We start from the raw sequence: 21282 nt of genomic DNA, 5'->3' as shown, positions 1-21282 counted from the left end.
GTGTAGCACTTTTACTGCATCGTCTTTTAAGATTTTGAATAGCTCAGCTGGAATACTGTCACCTGAAGGTGTTGTCTGTATAATGAAAAAGTCATAATTGGGTCTTTTAAACATCTTTATTACCTGCTAATAGAATTGTTATGAGGAATGGGATGCCACTTCCTAATTTATAAACGTACCAAAACTGCAGAAGGAAACTCTGGACTGAGAGACAGTGACTGGCCCAAAGTTACCCAGCTGGCTTTCATGTCTAAGGTGGGACTAGAACTCCGAGTCTCCTGGTTTCTAGGCTAGCACCTTAGCCATTACTGGCTCTTGTTATATTGATTTTATCTTGAAGTAAAAAAATATTTTAAAGTTATATTGATTCTATCTTGCAGAGACAAAAATCTGGTCACACAACATCCAATGGAAGATATATTTCAGTGTTTGGGAGGAACATAACATCAGCCCCACCAAATTCTGTAGCTGTGCACGTTGCAGGCAAGAAATGAAAAATGTGCTTCTACATTAGAATTTCTGGCAGCCATGATGTAAAATGTACCAATTGAACACTAGAGGTAGCTACAGACCAGGGTACAATGCAGAATTAGACTCACTGACTTCCAGTTATAAAATTCTGCAGCAAAGTTATAAAGCTTCAGAGTTTGGTCTGTCTGCCTGAAGAAACCTCACACAGCCTTGCCCACATCTGTAGAAGTAGAACATTATATGTATGTATTTACATGGAATAATCTTCCCCTGGAGGTGAGACAGATCCCTACTCTCCTGGCCTTCTGAAAAAGAGGTAAGACGTGGCTCTGCAGCATCATTTGGGGAGCCCAGGATAGCACGTAGCCAAGGGACTGGTTAGTCCCCTGAAAAACTCTAATTTTAATCTCTTAGCTCTTCTTAATTTTTTAAAAAAAATGTTTGTATATACTGCTTTATATTTTGACATTTTATTGTTCACTGCCCATCTCTGGATGGTACAGAAATGTGAAAAATAAATTTATTTAAATTTAATTTAGAACTCTATACGCCCACTCTTCTGGGCTCTGCTATAAAAATGCACAAATACAATCAGTAACAAAACACACCAGAACTGAGGAGTGTTTCAGTCTTCAGTCAAAAATTTACCAGTGTTGGCCTCCACTAACAACACCCTTCCCCCCCAATGTCTATGGGAAAGACAATATATTGATATATGGGGCCTCCTAACCAACTTGGTCAGATTGAAGAAGCTACTCGGATAAGCAATGAAACAATCAAAACCAAAAAGAAAAGTCTAGTTGCCATGACTTAACTTCCAGACTATGGGAAAAGCTGGGGGTGGGGGGTTTAACTTCCTTTGGAAGGCCAGCAAAGCTGGGGCCATCTCGATCTGGGGAAGAAGGGAAGAGAGGGGGAGACAGAATTACAAATTTTTATTAAAAAAAGTTCTTACCTGAACAGCATTAGCATAAAAAACAGTGTAAAAGTTTTCCCATAATGGAAAACAAAGATAAATCAGAATAGTTACTTGCCTCATTGGTGTCTAAGTTGAATACAAATACAAAAGGCCTATGTTCTCAAAATAAGCAAACATTTTGCAATTCTTTATCATTGTTCTGGGTGTGCCACGCTAAAGACAAATATTGTGAGTTGTGATGTAGTAGAGCTGATGCCTTTTCATTTTTATTACTTCAAAGTTTGATTTGCCAGAGGATAACTGCTAAGCTTGTAAGCCGCCCTGAGTCTTCGGAGAAGGGCGGGATATAAATGGAATTAAAATAAATAAATAAAATAAAAAAAAATAACTTACCAACCTGGACTGCGCATTGTGCTAAACCATGTTTTGCAACCCAACCTTCAAATAATACACTAAATCTAAGCCAAGCAAACCACGTTATGTCATAATACTATATGAATCCAACCTTGGAAACATAGCTACTCTCAGAAGTTCTTTTAGTCTCAAACATATGACAGAACCCTTAGAATTTTCTTCTAGGAATTTAAATGAGAGTATGGATTATTTTCAACATACTTTGACAAACTACCATGACTCAGGAAAGTTCCATCCTGTAGTCATTAGTTTGTTACTGTTTTGAAAGATATGGACTCACCAAAACACCTGATAACTTGCTTTTCCTGTGACTCAGCCTGTCACCAACAGCTGCTTTATAACTTCATATATTAGAGGTGGTGTTAGCTGTGAAGTCGTGTCCCACTCATCGCGACCCTATGGACAACGTTCCTCCAGGCCTTCCTGTCCTCTACCATCTTCTGGAGTCCATTTAGGCTCACGCTTACTGCTTCAGTGACTCCATCCAGCCACCTCATTCTCTGTCGTCCCCATCTTCTCTTGCCCTCAACCTTTCCCAGCATTAGGCTCTTCTCCAGTGAGTCTTTCCTTCTCATTAGGTGGCCAAAGTATTTGAGTTTTAGCTTCAGGATCTGGCCTTCTAAAGAGCAGTCATAGTTGATCTCTAGGACTGACCGGTTTGATCACCTTCCAGTCCAAGGGACTCGCAGGAGTCTTCTCCAGCACCATAGTTCAAAGGCCTCAATTCTTTGGCGCTCAGCCTTTTTTATGGTCCAGCTTTCACTGCCATACATTGCAACTGGGAAGACCATAGCCTTGACTATACGCACTTTTGTTGACAGGGTGATGTCTCTGCTTTTTAGTGCGCTGTCTAGATTTGCCATGGCTTTCCTCCCCAGGAGCAAGCGTCTTTTAATTTCTTGGCTACAGTCCCCATCTGTGGTGATATTGGAGCCCAGGAAAATAAAATCTGTCACTACCTCCATTTCTTCCCCATCTATTTGCCAGGAATTGAGAGGGCCGGATGCCATGATCTTGGTTTTCTTAATGTTAACTTTCAAACCAACTTTTGCACTCTCCTTCTTCACTTGTAACAAGAGGCTCTTTAGTTCCTCTTCACTTTCTGCTATTAGAGTGGTATCATCTGCATATCTTAGGTTCTTGATATTTCTTCCGGCAATCTTAACTCCAACTTTTGATTCATCTAGCCCTGCCTTTCTCATGATGTGCTCTGCATATAAGTTAAATAGGCAGGGCGACAGTATACAGCCTTGCCGGACTCCTTTCCCAATTTTGAACCAATCAGTGGTTCTGTATCCAGTTCTCACTGTTGCTTCTTGGCCCGCATATAGGTTTCTCAAGAGACAAATAAGATGGTCTGGTACGCCCATCTCTTTAAGAACTTGCCACAGTTTGTTATGATCCACACAATGGAAGGCTTTAGCATAGTCAATGAAGCAGAAGTAGATGTTTTTCTGGAACTCCCTAGCTTTCTCCATGATCCAACGTATGTTGGCAATTTGATCGCTAATATTAGAGGTACAGATGCTCATAGCCCAAAATATTTGTATAAAGGACAAGTCAGCATAGCCAAATTGAAAGAAAAAACCTCTGCCTTTTTACTTTGACTTGGTTTATAACAAAAATATTAGATTTTCTTTAAAAATCTAATGTGCCTCTTTAATGACCAGTTCCACAGTGAAAATTGAAATATTGTACTGAATGCAGAGCAGGGAAGCAAAGAGTATATATTAACTGTGTATTGTTGCTTAACCATTATATAATGAATTTAGCTTACTTTTGTCTTGACATCTATGTCTGTCTCTCTATGTCTCCTGTCTATCATCTATCTCTAATCTTACTGGAGAATAAAATGCATATAGATAAGCAATGAACATTCTTAAAACACTAGAATTTTTTCTACTGTGGTCCTTGAATCTTAAAACTTTTGTGGTACGTAAAAAAAAGCTAATCTTTTTATTAGAGCTTTGTTTCACAATCGAGGTTTCAAGATTTTAACTAACAGGTTCCACTACCTGAAAAAGTTTGAAAACTTGGTAATAAATAAAAAAGGTGTAGCTCAATTATTTATGATTAAGGTGTTATACCACTTGATTACAGACTGGCTAAAACATATAAGGAACGGCTGTTGGAACTGGGTGTGTCTAGTGGTCTAATGAAAAGAAGGACTAGGGGTGACATGATAACAGTATTCTAATGTCTCAGAGGTTGCCACAAAGAAGAGGGAGTCAAGCTATTCTCCAAAGTGCTTGAAGGCAGGACAAGAAGCAACAGATGGAAACTAATCAAGGAGAGAAGCAACCTAGAACTAAGGAGAAACTTCCTGAGAGTTAGAACAATTAATCAGTGGATCAACCTGCCTCCAGAAGTGGTGAATGCTCCAACACTGGAAGTTTTTAAGAAGAGACTGGACAGCCATTTGTCTGTAATGGTATAGGGTTACCTGCCTGAGCAGGGGGTTGGACTAGATGACCTCCAAGGTCCCTTTCAACTTTATTATTATATATAAAAATAAACAAGGGACAGTAAGTGCTCAAGATAACGTCCTCAATCAAGGGCTGCAGGCCAGAAGTGATCCTGATGTACTGGATCACTTCCACAGAAGGGGAGCTATCAGTCATGGAGTCCCTGCATATAAGTCCCTCAAAATGCTTTCACCCCCTTATCTCAGTAGATGCAGAGATTTGTTTTAAAGCAGGAGACTTGGAAGATAATTCAGTACAAAGCAAGCAGGATTTTTTTTTAAAGGTGGATCAACAGAACCTTGAATTGCACCGTGTACTTCCTGGAGCAGATTTAGATGATGCACAATCTTCAAGGGCAGCCCATGTATCCTATTGCTCCTGTATCCTTACCATTACCTTGGGGACCAGGTAAAGCATTCTGATATCTCTCCGGTACTATTTCTGATTAAATGAGATTACACACTGGGTGTTCCAAGTTTTAATCTCCCTGGATATTTTGGTACGCCCGTGTTGATTTCATCTTCGTCCTCACCTTAAACTAAGAGTTAATAATCCTTCCCTAAATGCAATGCGGTCTTGGTTGACATGCATACAAAGAATCCTTGAGAAGGTAGCGGTGACTTGTTTTAACTGCTAACATCAGATCCGCCGTTTTCTAAATAAAGGACAAAGGACAAGCAATACTCCTTCCCCCTTAGAGCTCTGCAAAGCGTAAAAATGATGACATTGTGAATCACAGTAGTAACCCATGGTTAAATGAACTATGATTTGCTATTTCATGTGTCAAGGCATGGCTTAATCTGATTTAATACTAGTATCGGTACATGGTTTACTGAACAAGCCTCGACTCATACGATGCATAATAAAGTGTGTCCCTTGACTCCCGATGGCTATACAGACACATCCATTTAGTTTTCTTAGCAACAAAGGGAAGTTGAACTCCCAATTTCTTTTCAATTTTTTCAGTTTTGTCGTCTCGATAGCTTCTGCTCCAAATACTCGCCAGCCCAGGACAATTTCCGTGACTACACAAAGTCAATCAGGAACTGGTGCGCCAGTTGCAACCCTATCTGGACCGAGATGCTTTACATACGGTCACTCATGCGCTCATCACCTCCCGGGTAGATTACTGCAATGCTCTCTATGTGGGGCTGCCCTTGAAGACCACCTGGGGGCTTCAGCTGGTGCAGAATGCGGCCGCGCGGGTTGTGATGGGAGCATCCCGATACTCCCATATTACACCCCTCCTGCGTGAGCTGCATTGGCTACCGGTTGCCCTCCGGGTGAGATTCAAGGTGCTGATTCTTACCTATAAAGCCCTACATGGCTTAGGCCCGGGATATTTGCAGGACCATCTGTTGCCAGGAACGTTTTCCCATCGCCTTGTACGCTCACACAGAGAGGGCCTCCTTAGGGTGCCGTCGGCCAGACAATGTTGGCTGGCGATCCCCAGGGGGAGGGCCTTCTCTGTTGGGGCACCTGCTTGGTGGAATCAACTCCCCCGGGAGCTCCGGATGGCCCCAGACCTTCGGTCCTTTCGCCGTGACCTTAAGACATCTTTTCCAACAGGCCGACCTGGACTGATGATAATGGGGTTTTTAATTATGATTTTAAATGTTTTTATTGGTTTTAGTGGGACTTTGACACAATTTAATTCTTTTTTAATATTTGTATTTATTTGTATTTTACTGTTGTTAGCCGCCCTGAGTCCTTCGGGAGATAGGGCGACATACAAGTCTCATAAATAAAAAAATAAATATAAACTCCCAGTTGCCAACCACATTCATGCCACTGCAAATTATTAAACATGCACCAGTCAAAAGAGACATTCACATGTTTCAATGCATTTATTAAATTCTTACAAAACAGAATACAAAAAATTCTGGCATCAACAAGGTGTTACAAAGGAAAAAGTTCCATCAAGCTGAATCAGTTCACCTGGTACATAATAAAGTGCTTTGTTTTTTGTTTTTTTTTAAGATTTTAAAAGTTTTTTTTTAATTTGTCATTTTCAAACCAGTCCCTTGCTGAAGGACTCTTGCATGTATAGTCCCCCAGTGGTGCATTAAGGTGACTTTATGTCAGAAAACAAAACCTTTGGCAGTCTTTTATGGTAATCAGAGGAAAATATTTTTCCTGAACTGATTTTTCTCATAAAAGAAAAAAGAAAAGAAACCAACTTCACAGTAAAATGCTAAATAACCAGTTCTAAATAGACTTAAACTGAGGAGAGGAGGGCATTAAGTCAAAAATGCATCAATATGTTCTCCCGTCCTCATATATGCAGCTAATTAAAACTCGTGGAGGTACAAAACAAGATGCTTTCCAATAAACGTTTTTATAAAGAAAAATACCGAGGGGGTGTGGGATGCGAAAGTTTGAAAGTAAGAATTTTGGCAAGAACAGAATCATCTATCTGCACAACTAATTGGAAAATAACACAACGCAAACTATAAATATATGGAAAGCAATCTTGAGAGAAAATAGATGGTTGAGATGTCAAGGGAGCATGTTGGAGGCATTCCTATGTCTGTCCAAAGGTACAAGTCCATTTCTTCATAAGAACTAGTGACTTTAAACAGTTTAACTCTTTGGGCTTCTAAACCCAGGGAACTGTGCAGAACAGGACAGTGTTTTAAGGCTCTCCAGAAGCTATATGCCCATTTCACAGAATTCCTGGGGGTTATTTCAAATGAGCTCGAGTAGTCTAAACACCTCCAAGCAATCCCATATCTCCCATCCCTCTACTTCCAACTGAATTAAGAAGCAAGATATCTAAGCACCACCAATTTTGGTCTCACACACACAAAAAGGAATACAAAAAGGAGAGGAAGGAAAATCAAGGGGGTGAAAGGAAGTCTAGACAGCTTTTTCCAATCTCGTAGCCTCCAGATATGCCGAGCTTGCAGATTTTAGAGTCCAAACCACCATAGTCCAATGCCTCTGGGTGAGGTGTGGAAATAGACAATGCAAGTCTTAAAAATCGCTCAGAGGGAAATGTTTTATCTGTGTCCAGGGTTGAAATTAGGAACAAGAAACGGAATCAAAGAGATACATGTTGCCAAAGGCATACATACTACAAACGATAATTCTCTTTGCGAACCCCATGGGAAAAGATTATTTGAGGCTCAAGCCATCTTGTTTTCTATGGTGTTAACTAAAGTCCCTCTGTATTAAAGTGGGTTCTATTTTGTTTCCACCAATACCATCAGTCATCAGAGAAAACCCAACACTGAAAACAACAATTTCTAGCTTAGCTGCTTCTTTCCCATCAGATTTGGGAAAGAAAGCACCTCAAATGCCGAATTCCTGGTCTTCAAACCCATTTCCCAATCCAATCACCCAAGCGATGAAATTTCAGCAGGGGCTATTACATCAAGTGCAGAAAAGCCACCCATGGTTCACAGTTATCTCCCTCCAGGATGGAATTTGGATGCACTTAATATATTTCATTCAAAACCTGAACAGTCGATGCACCTTCATCTTACAAAATCAACTCCAAACCAAGATGGAATTCTACATTGCAAAGGAAACAAGTTAAGGCAAGTTATGTTATTTTGACAGAAGCCTTTAAAAAAAAAACGCCCCAGTGCCAACAGACCACAACCACCCATATTTCAATGGGCATACAAGCCTCATCCTTTCATAACAGGTAAGATAGGACAGAGTTCATTTTTGGGCACACTTGACTCCTTTCACTCAAGATTATTCAGATCAGATACACCATCCCAGAGTAAGATACGATCTTAGCAATGCTTTTATATATGAGATTATTTCACTTCACCCACCTGCCAAAGAGTTTATTTGCTTTAGAAAACCTCACCAATTAAAAAGCACACTTTCCCGGGTCACAATTCTGACCCACTGCTCTTGCACATACTAAAAATTGTGCAACCCTGCAGAGAAGGGCTATGTATGTTAAGATGATCCACACACAGGAGGGGGATACAAAAGTTGTTATTTGGTGCTCTACATGATTTTATTTTGTAACTGTGCACATCTGTCACACAATTCCAAACACTTCATAAATTATCTAGGATGTTTTTGTTTCTTAAATATCAGGCACCAATGAGAGACAAAAATGGAATATGAGCAATCCTTCACGTGTTGACATAATAATCCTGAGAAGTATCCTAGTTTAAAAAAGATTGATGCACAGCACGTTTCAACTGAGAATGCTGGTTTGAAAGTCACTGTCCATCGTTCCCAACCTATCAGCATACTATAGGCATCACAGGAGTCCCATTTTGGCCCTTTAAGAATCAAATAGAGGGAAGCAGAAGGCATGTTTTCCTTCTTCCAAAGTAGTATCCCAAACGGCTAGGGAGGAGGACATTTTACACAATTCTTTTTCTGATGAACCAACCATACACACTGGCCCTATGACCAGAGGTTTAGAGTTGTTGCAGAGCAGGCTAAAATGTTCAGCCAAATATAGGTACCATGTCACTTCTGGGGAATGGATGCTCTTGAGGGAAAGAAAATCAGTGTATAAATATATTCCTAAGTTTTGATAAACTGTTCTTAAAGCTATCTTTCTTTTGAAGGATAGACGCAGCATAAACAACAAAAAAAAGCAAAAACAAAGCAAATTATATCCCATCACATCATTTAAAACCATCTGAATGAGAACATCCACACTGGAAGCGGCTCCCTTTGCTTCTAATCCTGAAAGGATTTAAGTATCAGGCAATTTAGAAGCAATATGCTACCGCTTTCTTGAGCAAAAAGGGCCTGAACCCACCACTGTTCAAGTAATTTCTGACCACAAGGTTAAGATTTATCACTGGTGACAAAATCCATACCTATCTGGAATTTTGTTCTGAATTATATGATAAAAAGTTCTTTGATTTAAAAATAATTTCTCCCATAATGTAGCCTGCTCAGCTAACCAGTGTATTCTGCACCTCATTATTTTCAGACGGTACCATCTTTCTACCCCATTCCTTAATGAAAGCGCATCTGTTGGAAAAGACCGCAAGGTCACAACAAGCAAACCATAATACTAGAAAGGAGATCCCATCTGTTTTACCTTCTGTCAAGAAAGCAGAGAAAAATATCAAAAAGTAGAAAAGAAAGGAGGTGACAAATTATTTTACAAGCCTCCACACTGACAAAAAAAAATCAATTATCCTGCATCTGAAAAAAAGTTACTTCTCTTTCTCAGCAAAAAGAATCCAAACTTCTTTGCATAGTATTGTTACTTAGAAAAAAAGTCTTTATTCAGAGACAAGCATCGTTCCTATTAGATCACACACGCCCACACATGCACATCTGGATAGCAGCCGAAGTCACCAGCAGATGTTTTGCTACAATCACTCAAGGTTGAGTTTATACACATGGCTGTTCAACCAATTCTGCCAAAGTCCTGCAGAGGATCTATCTTATTATCAGTGGATTAAAAGAAAAAATCCCAAGATTTAGAAAGGAGATCAGATAGGTTAAACTGACCTTAGAACAATAAGCAAACTCTCCCTTGCATAGCAAAACACGCTAAGTTTCAAAGCCACCTCCCTAGCTAGATTTCAACAACTTTCACCTTCAAACTGAAACTAACTGGCTGACCCTCCCCTTGAGTCCTCTGAAGGATGTCCAAAAGATTTACTAAGTTTTCCCATCCATACCTTTACACTTAGAAAGGCAGCCCTTCAGCCATCAACCAGTCCTACACATACTTTGTTGGAAACAAATCCAACAGAATTCAGTAGGCGTTGCTCCCCAGTCAGAATGCATCGCGCTGCTTGCCCTGTAGCTTATGCATAAAGGAAGGTAGACAGAAATACTACTAGATTTGAGCATGGCAAAAGCTATCTGCCCACCCACGGCCTAGTCACAACTGCCACCGTTATCAAGGCACCACACACACATTCAAGGATTTTTTTCCAGTCCATATCATGATGCAATACTGATTTATGTACAAACGTTTTCACTGCCTGCATGTGTGCGCAGTCTTTTTGAGAAATTTTGAGAGCAGGGCTTGCTCTCAAGAGTGTGTGTCACAGAGTGGTGGGAGGGGGTGTATGTCTCAAGAGTGGGGAGAGGGGTTGAGTCTCCCCCAGTGGACACAAAACAGCCAATAGTCTAAATTTCCAGGTGTGCCTGGAAAGCACCATCGTGTTTCATTATATTCAAGCCTTTAAGTCAGGGGTGTCCAACTCTGCGAAACTGTAAGACTTGTGAACTTCAACTCCCAGAATTCCTCAGCCAGACATGCTGTCTGTGGAATCCTGGGAGTTGAAGTCCATAGATCTTGAAGTTGCCAAGGTTGGACTCTCGTTTTAAGAGGCAGATGGTATGCCTTTCCCTCCCTTTCAGCTCTTGGACTATTAACATAAAAGAATGTCCTCAGAGGCACCTCTTATCCACCATGATTGATCCATGGTGAACAAGATATTGACACCCAACCACGGGCTGACCAAACATTGAGGACAGTTTCATATCAAGGTTAGTATCAGGATAGAAGGAGACCCCACAAAAATGCTCTCAAGTTGGTCTCCTCTAGACTCAGCACCAAAAGGCAGCAGCTGAGCAGCACCCATCATGAAATAGTTTGGAGCTGCCATTTAATTTCCCAGAATGCTCCTGAGCCTTGAGGCCCCATAATGCAGGCAATTCCTATAATGACTCCCAGGCTTAGATGCTCAACACCAGAGGAATTGGAGAAGGGTCAGACAGCAACAGCACAAACTGTTCGCAATTGTCTGGCAATCCTTATGTTGATACTTATATTCTGATCAGAAAGGGTGACGAGAAGAGGTGGACACCAAAGAGGACCACTAACCAAATATTATTTTCACATCCCTCTTGGAGAATCTTCTACCAGAATTTCACCCCAATATGCTACTTGCTAACTGCTTGAATTTCACACGTTGAAACAGATTTTTTTAAAGAATCACTCAAGCTTCTAGTTCCTTCTCTGTATGAGAGACACCACATGCATGTAAGTGTTTTCTCTTCCTTCCCCTATTCCAAAAAGCAGGCTTTTGACCATTTTAGCACATCTGAATGCACTATCCTGAGTTTGATTTACAGTTCTGCCCTTGCTCCCCCAGATTCACAAGCTTCCAGCAGGTCTAGCTTTAAACTAGATTCATTGCTGTTTTCTTACACAAAACCCACAATTATAAGAACTGTAGTTCTATAGAGAATGGGGGGAGAGGAGGCTAGAGGTTCCCCAAATTAATTAGTTCCCGTAGGAAGCAACCATCCCTGAGGAATTTTATCTATACTGGTTCAGAATAAGTGGAACGGAGGCTCCAAAGACTGGGAAATATTTCAAAATAAATCCCTCAAGCCACAGTCTCCCTTTGAGATGGGGAGCTCAAACAACGCATCACCTTGGGTTTTGCTTTTTTAAAAAAAATGTATTAAAAAACATTCACCAAAAGTTGTAAAGGATTGCCATAAACTGTTCTGCCACAATATACGAGAGGGCATCCTACATTTGCAATCTCTGAAGCAATTATACATCTCTACGAATATTTTTGCAAAGATTTTTACAGCCCTGCAGAGGATGGTTTAATTAATGTGGACTATCTTCCAGTCAGATTAAGCCTCACTTTTCCCCCTCAATAGCTTACTCCAGTGTTTCTCAATCTTGGCAGCTTGAAGACATGTGGACTTCAACTCCCAGAATTCCCCTGGCCAGCATGGCCATGCTGGCCAGGGGAATTCTGGGAGTTGAAGTCCATCTTCAAGTTGCCACGGTTGAGAAACACTGGCTTACTCTATATGGTAGGTAGTAAAATCTTTCCTTTCTACTACAATGGAACTTTTTTTAACCTTTCTTTTTATCTCTCCTTATCAAATGGGAGAAAAACCCATTAAGCGATTAGGTTCCACTATAGCAGATCCTAAAACATCCTTTTTACTCTAAAAAAAAAATTGGACCCCTCCCATGTTAACAGGACATATCTGGATTGAAACAAAATAGGGTTCTTGTGTTATCCGCAACTTGGCCCCTTGAGGAAAAAAAAAAGAACGAAATGCAAAATAAGTGCTGTGAACGGTGCCAGGGGGTGGGGAGAAGAAATTTCGCCCTATATGTATGGGTTTCCTCTTCCCAATTCCCCCCTTCTGTTTATATCCCAGATACCACTACTTTCAGCTTATAGAATCTATACAGTTTTAGGGAAGACTCTGCAATTTTCCCTAAATTTTTCCCATAAATGAACATTCATACAATCCATGGACTGTAATTGTTTCCTTCCTCCCCGCCTTAAGTCACTCCAGTGCTTTTGGGGGAAAAAAGAGGAGATTAAATCCTCCCCCACCCACCCTCAAACCATACAGAATCCGAGTAGTTATCATGCTTGTCTTGTTGTTTTTTTTTTTAAAAAAAGAAACCAATGGCAAGAACAAAATTAAAATAAATGTTAAAAAAAAGAAAAAAAAAGTAAACACTCTCCAAACATAAAAAAATGCTACGTTTAAAAGTTCAGGCTTGGGGTGGCGCAGACAAGGGAAAGGGTTTCTCCCTCCCTTCTTTTCACAGTACAAGAAGCTGAGAGAAAGGGAGAAAGAAAAAAAAAGAACAGAAACCCCCACCCCACCCCCCCAGATAAGGTATCCTTCAGTGGGGAGAAAGGGACAACTTTTTAAAAAAAAACTTTTTAAGGAAAAAGCATGTGTGTTATCAAAATGCACCGGGAAGAGGGGAAACGAGGGATGGGAGGAATAGAATTTAAATAGCTTTTTTAAAAAAAGAGAAAGAGAAACAAAAAGGAACAAGAAACAAAACGGAACAAGATCAAAGACAGAAAAGAATTCTTGGAAACCAGCCAACTTGATCTTGATCTTTTGTTAAGCTATTCAAGCAGACCTTTTTGTCCGAAAAGCACGGAAGGGGTGGGGGGGTTGAGGGAAGGAATGGAAGAATGGACGTATATTAAGGAAAGGCAGTCACATGTGATCCCCAACCAAGACCAAGGGGGTCACCAGATGCTGGGTGGCGTTGGCTTTAGCCATGCTTGTCTTCTGTCTCCGTTTGGCCAGCTTGGATTCGGAAGGAGGAGAGAGGTGCATAGAGCATGAGGTAGCTTTGATGATAATGGGGTGGGTCTCCTCCGCAGCTTCCTCCTCGTGCTGCATTAACTGACGGTTGACAGCAATGGCTTCGGCAGCAAACGATGTCAACTCTTTGGCACTGCTGTTCCTACCAAGGGCAACGACAAAAAAGCAAGTTGAGAATGTCTGGACTTACGATTTTGTACATCCCACAACTAACCGCTAAAAATGGGGGTGCCGAAGAATAATTTTGGACACGGCATTACAGGTACTCCTTGATTTAGCAACATTGTTTGAAGTTACAATGGCACTGCACTGAAGAAAGTGACTTATGATCGTTTTTCAAACGTACAACTTTTGCAGCATTCCCCCTGGTCACATGATCAATATTTATGACCGTTGCAGTGCCCTGAGGTCTTTGTGACCATCTTTTGTGACCTTCTGACAAGCAGAGTCAATGGGGGAGCCAAATTCACTTAACAACCGTGTGACTAACTTAATAACTGCAGTGATTCACTTAGCAACTATGGCTAGAAAGGTCGTAATGGGGCAAAATTCACTTAACAACTGTCTCACTTAGCAGCAGAAACAATGAGCTCAATTGTAGCCGTAAGCCGAGGACTACCGGGAACTTGTTTTTTTGCTCCCCGGAGCTCTGGGGGAGGGACTGGAATCCCAATTTGGGCCTACATTACTTTGTTGCTTAACTATAGAAGTTTCTGGTGGTCAGCTGTGATCTTGCCTGGCCTGGGGTCTGCACAGCACTTGATTTCCAGAAGGCCATGAAAACCTGACTCATCATAGGCATTAGGGCTGGGTGAGTAAAGCATGTATGCTTGCAATTGTGAGCAGCTTGTGAGAGGTTCAGTTCTTGTAATTTATTCCATTTGCTATTACATGTATTCTGAATTTTGTTTCAGAATGGTTTTGTATTGTTTGTTGTCACCCAGTGTTATTTGCTTGAAGTGGGGAATCATATCAGTTTTCTAAATACTGTGTTTCCCCGAATATAAGACCTATCCTGAAAATAAACCTTAGCTTGATTTTTACATGTGCACCTAATATAAGCCCTACCCCTCAAATAAGCCCTAGTTAAGAGCCTGCCCAGCTGACTGACCACCCATTCCATCTGGTTGTTCGCGATGCCACTGCCACAAGGTGAGGCGAGGCAGGTGGGGGAGGGGGTGGAACTGCACCACGCGCTCCACACTCACTTACCTCAGCGCTCCCGCAGCCAGGCCTCCCATGCCCTGACACCTGCCTTGCCTCGCAGCAGCGGCACCAACAGCCCTGTCCAGGAGCCCGCATGGCCGCCATGTCTGCAGCCACTTGAAGCCGCTCACGTGCATCGCCCCCCCCCCAGCAGAGCCCTTCAGGAAAGGTCTATTTTCAAGAAAGATCTCTACAGCCAAGAACAGAGGCTGGGGCGACATGCATGTCAACCAGTTCTTGGCTGCAGAAGCCTATCCTGAAGGCCTCTGGGGTGGGGGAATGCGAGCGTCAACCTGGGCCTTGTTCTCTGCTAGAGGCCTTTCCTGAAGATCTCTGCTGGTGAAACGAAGGCCGGGCGTGACGTGCACGAGCAGCCAAAGAAGTAGGCCGGCGGTGGCCACGCAGGCTCCTGCTAGATAGGGCTGTCGGTGCCACCGCTGAAGACATTCCCTGAAAATAATAAGACCTAATGCCTCTTTTGGAGGCCAAAAAAAAAATACAAGTCCAGGTCTTATTTTCAGGGAAATATGGTATATGAATTCACTGAAGGAAGGCTGTGATAGCAGCAGAACTGCCCATGTTTTCTGGCCATGCCCTTCCCATTTTTCATTGGTACACCCTATTACCTGTTATTAAGCTGAAGTTCTACACACCTTAAAATTATCATTGAAATAGTGGTAATTATATACATGTTATACTGGTTTGTGACCAAAAGGCTGATAATGCAGTAAAGATTAGAAAGCTATTGCTTTCCATATATTTAGTTCCTGAAAAAACCAAAAACAAATTTCCAGCCGATAAGAATCCTCATAAGAGGCTATAATTCTGTACAAGAGAAATTAAGAAAGATTTGAGGTATACCTCAATATTCTTATTTATTAAAAGCATTTCTGTAATGCTTCACTCACCTTTGTAGGATGATTGGAGTGGGGAGCGTGTTATCAGGAGCACACTAGAAGCAAAAAAAGGAAGGAATGTTGTCATCCTAATAGTCATCTAAGACTGCTTACAACTCCTTGCAGACCCCAATGCCCTTTTAAGTTACACCTTCTCTGCATTTTTCCATGACAAAATTAAAGTTCCATTTAAACAAATACAATGGAGATACGTACATTAACCCTATTCAAATGTATGCTCCTCTTGTAGCTGGTTATTTCGACATAAATACCGTAGGTGTCTGTTTACTACTGGAGGTGCAGTCTGAACACGGACAGAAAACTCACTTTATAGAAAAGAGAGGTCTGGGGCTTCCAAATCTGTAAGAAATTGTTTCTCCACCTTGGCAACTTTAAGATATGTGGATTTCAATTCATGGCTGGCTACGGAATTCTTGGAATTGAAATGCACACATCTCAAACTTGCCAACATGGAGAAACCCTGCTGAAAGGCTAGGTTGCATTTCAATCAAGCCTGATAACTAGAGATTTCATATATCCACACCAGTTGTTTGGCTACAATAAATGCCATGCCCTCTTATTTTTTTTAAAAAAAACTTTGGAGTCTAACTTACATTAACACTTGGAAGCATGCAGCTGAGGGGCCGGTTAGCCCCTGAAAGCTCTACCCCCTTTTAATTAATTTTTGAATTTTAACTATCCTTGCCTTCATTTTAAATGTTTGTATTTAGTTTTTACTTTTAAAATATTTTATCTGTACACTGCCTGGAGTGCCTCTGTGAGGGAGATGGGTGGTTTCTAAAGCAGACAGACAGACATAGATGATATAAACAGATAGATAGAAATAGAAATAGAAAGATAGATAGATAGACAGACAGACAGACATAGGTAGATGATAAATAGAAATAGGTAGATGATTGATAGATAGATGATAGATAGATGGATGGATGGATGGATGGATATGGATATATAGATAGATATAGGTAGATGAATGGATGGCTAGATAGAGGATGGAAAGAGGTAGAGATAGAAACAGAGAGATGATGTGGAGAGAGGGGAAGAGAGGGAGGGAGGGAGGGAGGGAGAGAGAGAGAGAGAGAGAGAGAGAGAGAGAGAGAGAGAGAGAGAGAGAAGATGGAGATAGATAAGCAGAAAGCCAAAAGAAATGATCTCATGTCCATCTTTTCTCACTCAAGAATGCTCACCCCTTGTACCCAAGGATGCTTGAGGACCTCGGCCGCACTCAGACGCTTTTTGGCATCTCTTACAAGAAGCTTTGAAATGAGGTCTTTAGCTTCAAAAGAGATGTGAGCCCAGTCCTTGTCTGGAAATTCATACTTCCCCTCCTGGATGCTTTCAAACAGCATATTCTGCGAGAAGAGAAGGTTACATTACGAAAAGAAGACAGCACATCTAAAAATAGTTAAGAAACACGTACGGGAACCAATTATGACATTTCTAAAAAAGAGGGAGAAGCAAATGGAACTTTTTAGGACTTTGCACTGCTGGCAAACAGGAAGTGCCATCTGGGCATGATCACCTGGCAAGCAGGGCACGCTTCACCACGGTCCCAGCCGCAGTCCGTTCCACAGTGACCCACAAAAGGGGGGTAACCACTCAGCATGATGTATAGAATGACTCCCAAGCTCCATAAATCACAGCGCTTGTCGTAGATGGATGCTTCTTCATTGAAGGCCTCCACCACTTCTGGGGCCATATATTCTGCTGAACCACACTGGGGGAAAGAAAACAAAATTTGTAACAGCCAACAGTTTAGACTCTGATTCAGAGGTGGTTGTTTGTGCAGATGTGAGTGCTTTAAATGCACAGTTTTGTCCCGTTAACTATAGGAAAGCATAATCAAGAAAGATAAGGTGCTGATTTCTGCCAGGATTCATCCCTGGTTACTCTTTTGCAAACCTACAGAGACTTATCTTTTTCTCCCTCACTTAATCCGTAACAATTCTCAGAGAAACTTATTGGCAATAGAATCAGGAATGGTAAGGCAGTCATAGGGATATCTTCCAAAAATGGTCTAGTCAATGATTGCTCAATGAAACCAGGTTTCAGTATTATTTCTAAACCTCAGATTCTGTGGAAGTTAGCAACATGGGACCTGCTGTTGCCTTCTGACCCCGCTGGAAACAGGAAGCTGGTTAGTGGCCTGTTCTTATGTCCTCTATGACGACATCGGAACCTCCATGCATAGATGAAGTCTATTTCAGCTGTCAAATGCTCAAAACAAGCAAGAACAGGAGATTCCTGCAAGCCACAAATGCCACAAACTGCAGAGGGAAATACAAGCCTGACCAGGAACAGAGATCAGATATGAGGCCAGATGGACTCAGCAAGTAAATTATACCCTTCGTGTTCTCTAGATTAGATACTTTTTGCTTCAGCTGGCCAAAAATGAAAGCCTACTAGCCACACATAACCATAGCCTCACCCAACATAAATACAGCTTGCCACCTAAGGACATTTGTTTCTAACGAGTTCCTGGAAGAAAAATGGAAGCAGCAAACCTGAGCTATGACATCCCAAGACTGCTCAAAACCTCAAAGAAAGAATGGCTAAGAGCAGGGGTCTTCAAAGCAGGAAATTTTAAGACTTGTGGACTTCAACTCCCAGAATTCCTCAGCTAGCCATACTGGCTGAGGAATTCTGAAGGTTCAAGTCCACAAGTCTTAAAGTTGCCAAGTTTGGAGACCCCTGGTGAAGAGGTTGAGGGAAGTGGATAAGAACCCACATACACTTATCTCCAAGGACTATAGCCTACAGTTTCAGCCAAGTTGGCCATGTCTTCTTTCCTGTAACACAGCCCCACCCACCTACACTTCTCACAATCTTAGGAAAAATCAGAGCCCCCAACATGGAAGCCCGGAAAGATCACAGTACCAAATTCAAATTCCCTGCAAGCAGTCTTCCCCCCCAAGGTCTCCTGAACCACAGAAACATACTAGCTGGATTCACATGGCACGTTTATCCCAAGACACAGGTTAACCCATTAAAGTTGCTATTTTACACAAACACAGTATGGTTCACTTACTATGCAACGTTAATTGCTGAGATCCCTAAAGTAGTAAATTACCAATTATCCAATCTTATTTTAATGTAATCAATGCGTTATGACTCAAATCATGCAGTCCATTTTCAATGCAGAGAATTGAATACGAAATCAAATATAGGTTTTTCACATATCAGGGTTTTTTTAAGTTGGCAAGTCCAACCGCTAATTCTCGAATGTTCACCAAGATTCTTCCTTGTCCCAAGCCAGCATTTTCCAAAAATATTAATAGTAATCTATACATTTACTTTGTTCTAATCTATAAATAGTAGCATACTGTACAGCGAGCAAGACACAGATCCTTTGGGCTTTCATACTAGAGGCAAACGTAGATAATACTTATTCTGTACAGGTAGTCCTCAATTTACAGCAGTTCATTTAGTGACCACTCAAGGTTATAACAACACTGGAAAAAGTGACTTATGATCATTTGTCATACTTACAACCAGGGCTTTTTTTGTCATAGAACACTCAGAACGGAGTTCCGGCACCTTTTTTGGATGGAACCTTATAGGGTAGGCAAGGCGGGTTGTATGACATATGTGAGTTCCGGCACCTTTTTCTTTTACAAAAAAAGCACTGCTTACAACCATTGCAGCAATCCCATGGTCACCTGATCAGAATTCAGATGCTTGCCAACTGGCATGTATTTATGACAGCTGCAGTGTTGCGGCGTCACGTGCTCACTTTTGGAGACCTTCTGACAAGCAAAGTCAATGGGGAAGCCAGATTCACTTAACAACCATGTTACTAAGTTAATAACTGCAGTGATTCACTTAACAACTGTGGCAAGAAAGATCATAAAATGGAACAAAATTCACTTCACAAATGTTTCACTTAGCAACAGAAATATTGGGCTCAATTCTGGTCGTAAGTCGAGGACTACCTGTAATGTGTTTCGTGGTGCTCTCTGAGCCATTTTCTTGTATCATCTCCTAAAACAAGGGGTAGGAACATTATAACATTTGCAATGTTCCAAATGTGATTGGATGCTATTTTCCCAGAACCTAACTAACACTCGGTGGTTATGCAAAAAATGGGGTGCTTGGCTCATCTCTGATCCTAGAACAAGCAAGAATTCCCTTGGAAACAGGAAGCCCCAATTCATTATTAGTTGCTCTGGCTTTCTAATACCTTAACCATTTTTTAACCAAGCTTGTTGAAATGAGGCTTTGGGAGAGGATGAAAAGAAAAAAAAATGTGTCTTTCAGCTGCTCCCTATGCCAATGCTCCTTGCACCATCCCAATTTCTATGAGTCTTTGTTTAGTCTTCAAAGTGTTGTGACTGGTGGAGCTCTCAACCTTGATCTAGGCTGCAGAGGAAAGATCCAAGAGCACATGTGATCCCCAAAGCCATTGCATCACCTCCCAGAGGACTCCAGAGGTTGCCAACAAATTCTAGCTTGGAAGACGACGCATTCGGGAAATGGTTAAATGTGTAATTGGAGAGTAATCATCTTTGCTGTAATTTGAAGGATAAAAGAAATGTAGTCAAAGTTTAGTTTTTAATCCTCGCTCTACCAATCCTCTAGGAGAATGTGGCTTTTACCATACAGTTCAAAGGTAAATTTGAGCCCCCAAATTTGCACTCCCTCTTGCCAAGATGATGATGATGAATAGTACGAGCAGTCCTCGGTTTACAACCATAACTGAGCCCAAAATTTCTGTTGCTAAGTGAGACATTTGTTGAGTTTTGCCTCATTTTTACGACCTTTCTTGCTGCTGTTAAGGGAACTACGGAACTCAGGACTGCCCCCGACCTTCGCTCATTTCGCCGGGACTTGAAAACCTGGTTCTTCGAGCTGTTTGGCCCAGACTGAGGGGTTTTAACTAATTTAATTTAATTGGGTTTTAGTTTAATTTCAGGGACTGTAATTTAATTATAGTTTTTAACTGCTTTTAATTTTTGTATGCTATGTATTTTAATTCTCCCTGAAAACCGCCCTGAGTCCTACGGGAATACGGCGGTATATAAATTTAAATAATAAATAAATAAATAAATAAATAAAACCACGCCAATTGTTAAGTTAGCAACACGGTTATTAAGTGCATCTGGCTTCCCCATGAACTTTTGTTTGACAGAAGGTTGGACAAGGTGACCACATGACGCTGGGACACTGCAACCATCAGAAGTGTGAGTCAATTGCCAAGCGGTTGAATTTTGATCATGTGACCAGGGGGAAATGTGGCAATTAAGTATGAAAGTTGGTCATAAATCACTGTTTTCAGCGCCCTTGTAACTTGGAACGGTCACTACATGAACCAGTTTAAACCAATGTATTCTTAAACAGTCACAGACCAAAGGACTTGTCACAGAGTTCTGTGCCAACACACATAAGAAGTTAGCTTTCCATTAAAAAGGGGGGAGAGGGGTTGGGATACAGAATCAGAACAGGTAGGCCTTGAGGTAAAACCATTTGTTTATAGAGCAGTGGCCCTTTTTGGGTAGCGGGGACTGGTTCCATGGAGTTTTTTTTCACAGTGGACTGGTTTTGCATACTGCCTGCTTTGCTTGTTTGTGACTGGTTGCTCGCATGCCACAGACTGGTGCCGGTCCACAGACCGGGAGCTGCAAAGCCCTGGTGTGTGGACCGTCACCAGTTTGTGGCATGCCAGCAACCAGTCCACACAAACAAGCAAAGCCCCATCCGCGAGATGCAGGCAGCACACAAAAGCACTCATTCTCCGGTCCACAGAAAAACCTTTCTCCACAGAACTGATCCCTGGTGCCCAAAAGGCTGGGGAACCTCTGATTTAGATCTATCCTCTAATAAAAAATGAGAGGTAAAGGTAAAGCACGTGATGGGGAGCAGGAATAGGAGTGGTTTCCTGTTA

The 21282-nt window shown here is 41.5% G+C and overlaps 1 protein-coding gene across 1 annotated transcript in view; it reads right to left on the bottom strand.

Moving 5' to 3' along the window:
* Positions 1-11977: 11977 nt before the first annotated feature.
* The window catches only part of MKNK2 (MAPK interacting serine/threonine kinase 2), a 50612-nt gene continuing 41307 nt past the window's right edge, over positions 11978-21282 (bottom strand). The window contains exons 11-14 of the mRNA XM_081343493.1: positions 16924-17118; positions 16589-16753; positions 15396-15439; positions 11978-13423 (exon numbers count right to left, since the gene is read on the bottom strand). Of these exons, the coding sequence (XP_081199619.1) occupies positions 13171-13423; positions 15396-15439; positions 16589-16753; positions 16924-17118 (657 nt within the window). The 3' untranslated portion in view covers positions 11978-13170. The remainder of the gene's footprint in view (positions 13424-15395; positions 15440-16588; positions 16754-16923; positions 17119-21282) is intronic.

This window comes from Vipera berus (genome assembly GCF_964194415.1).
Source record: "Vipera berus genome assembly, chromosome: 1".
Classification (NCBI taxonomy): Eukaryota; Metazoa; Chordata; class Lepidosauria; order Squamata; family Viperidae; genus Vipera; species Vipera berus.
This window is presented reverse-complemented; position numbering and strand designations above follow the sequence as displayed.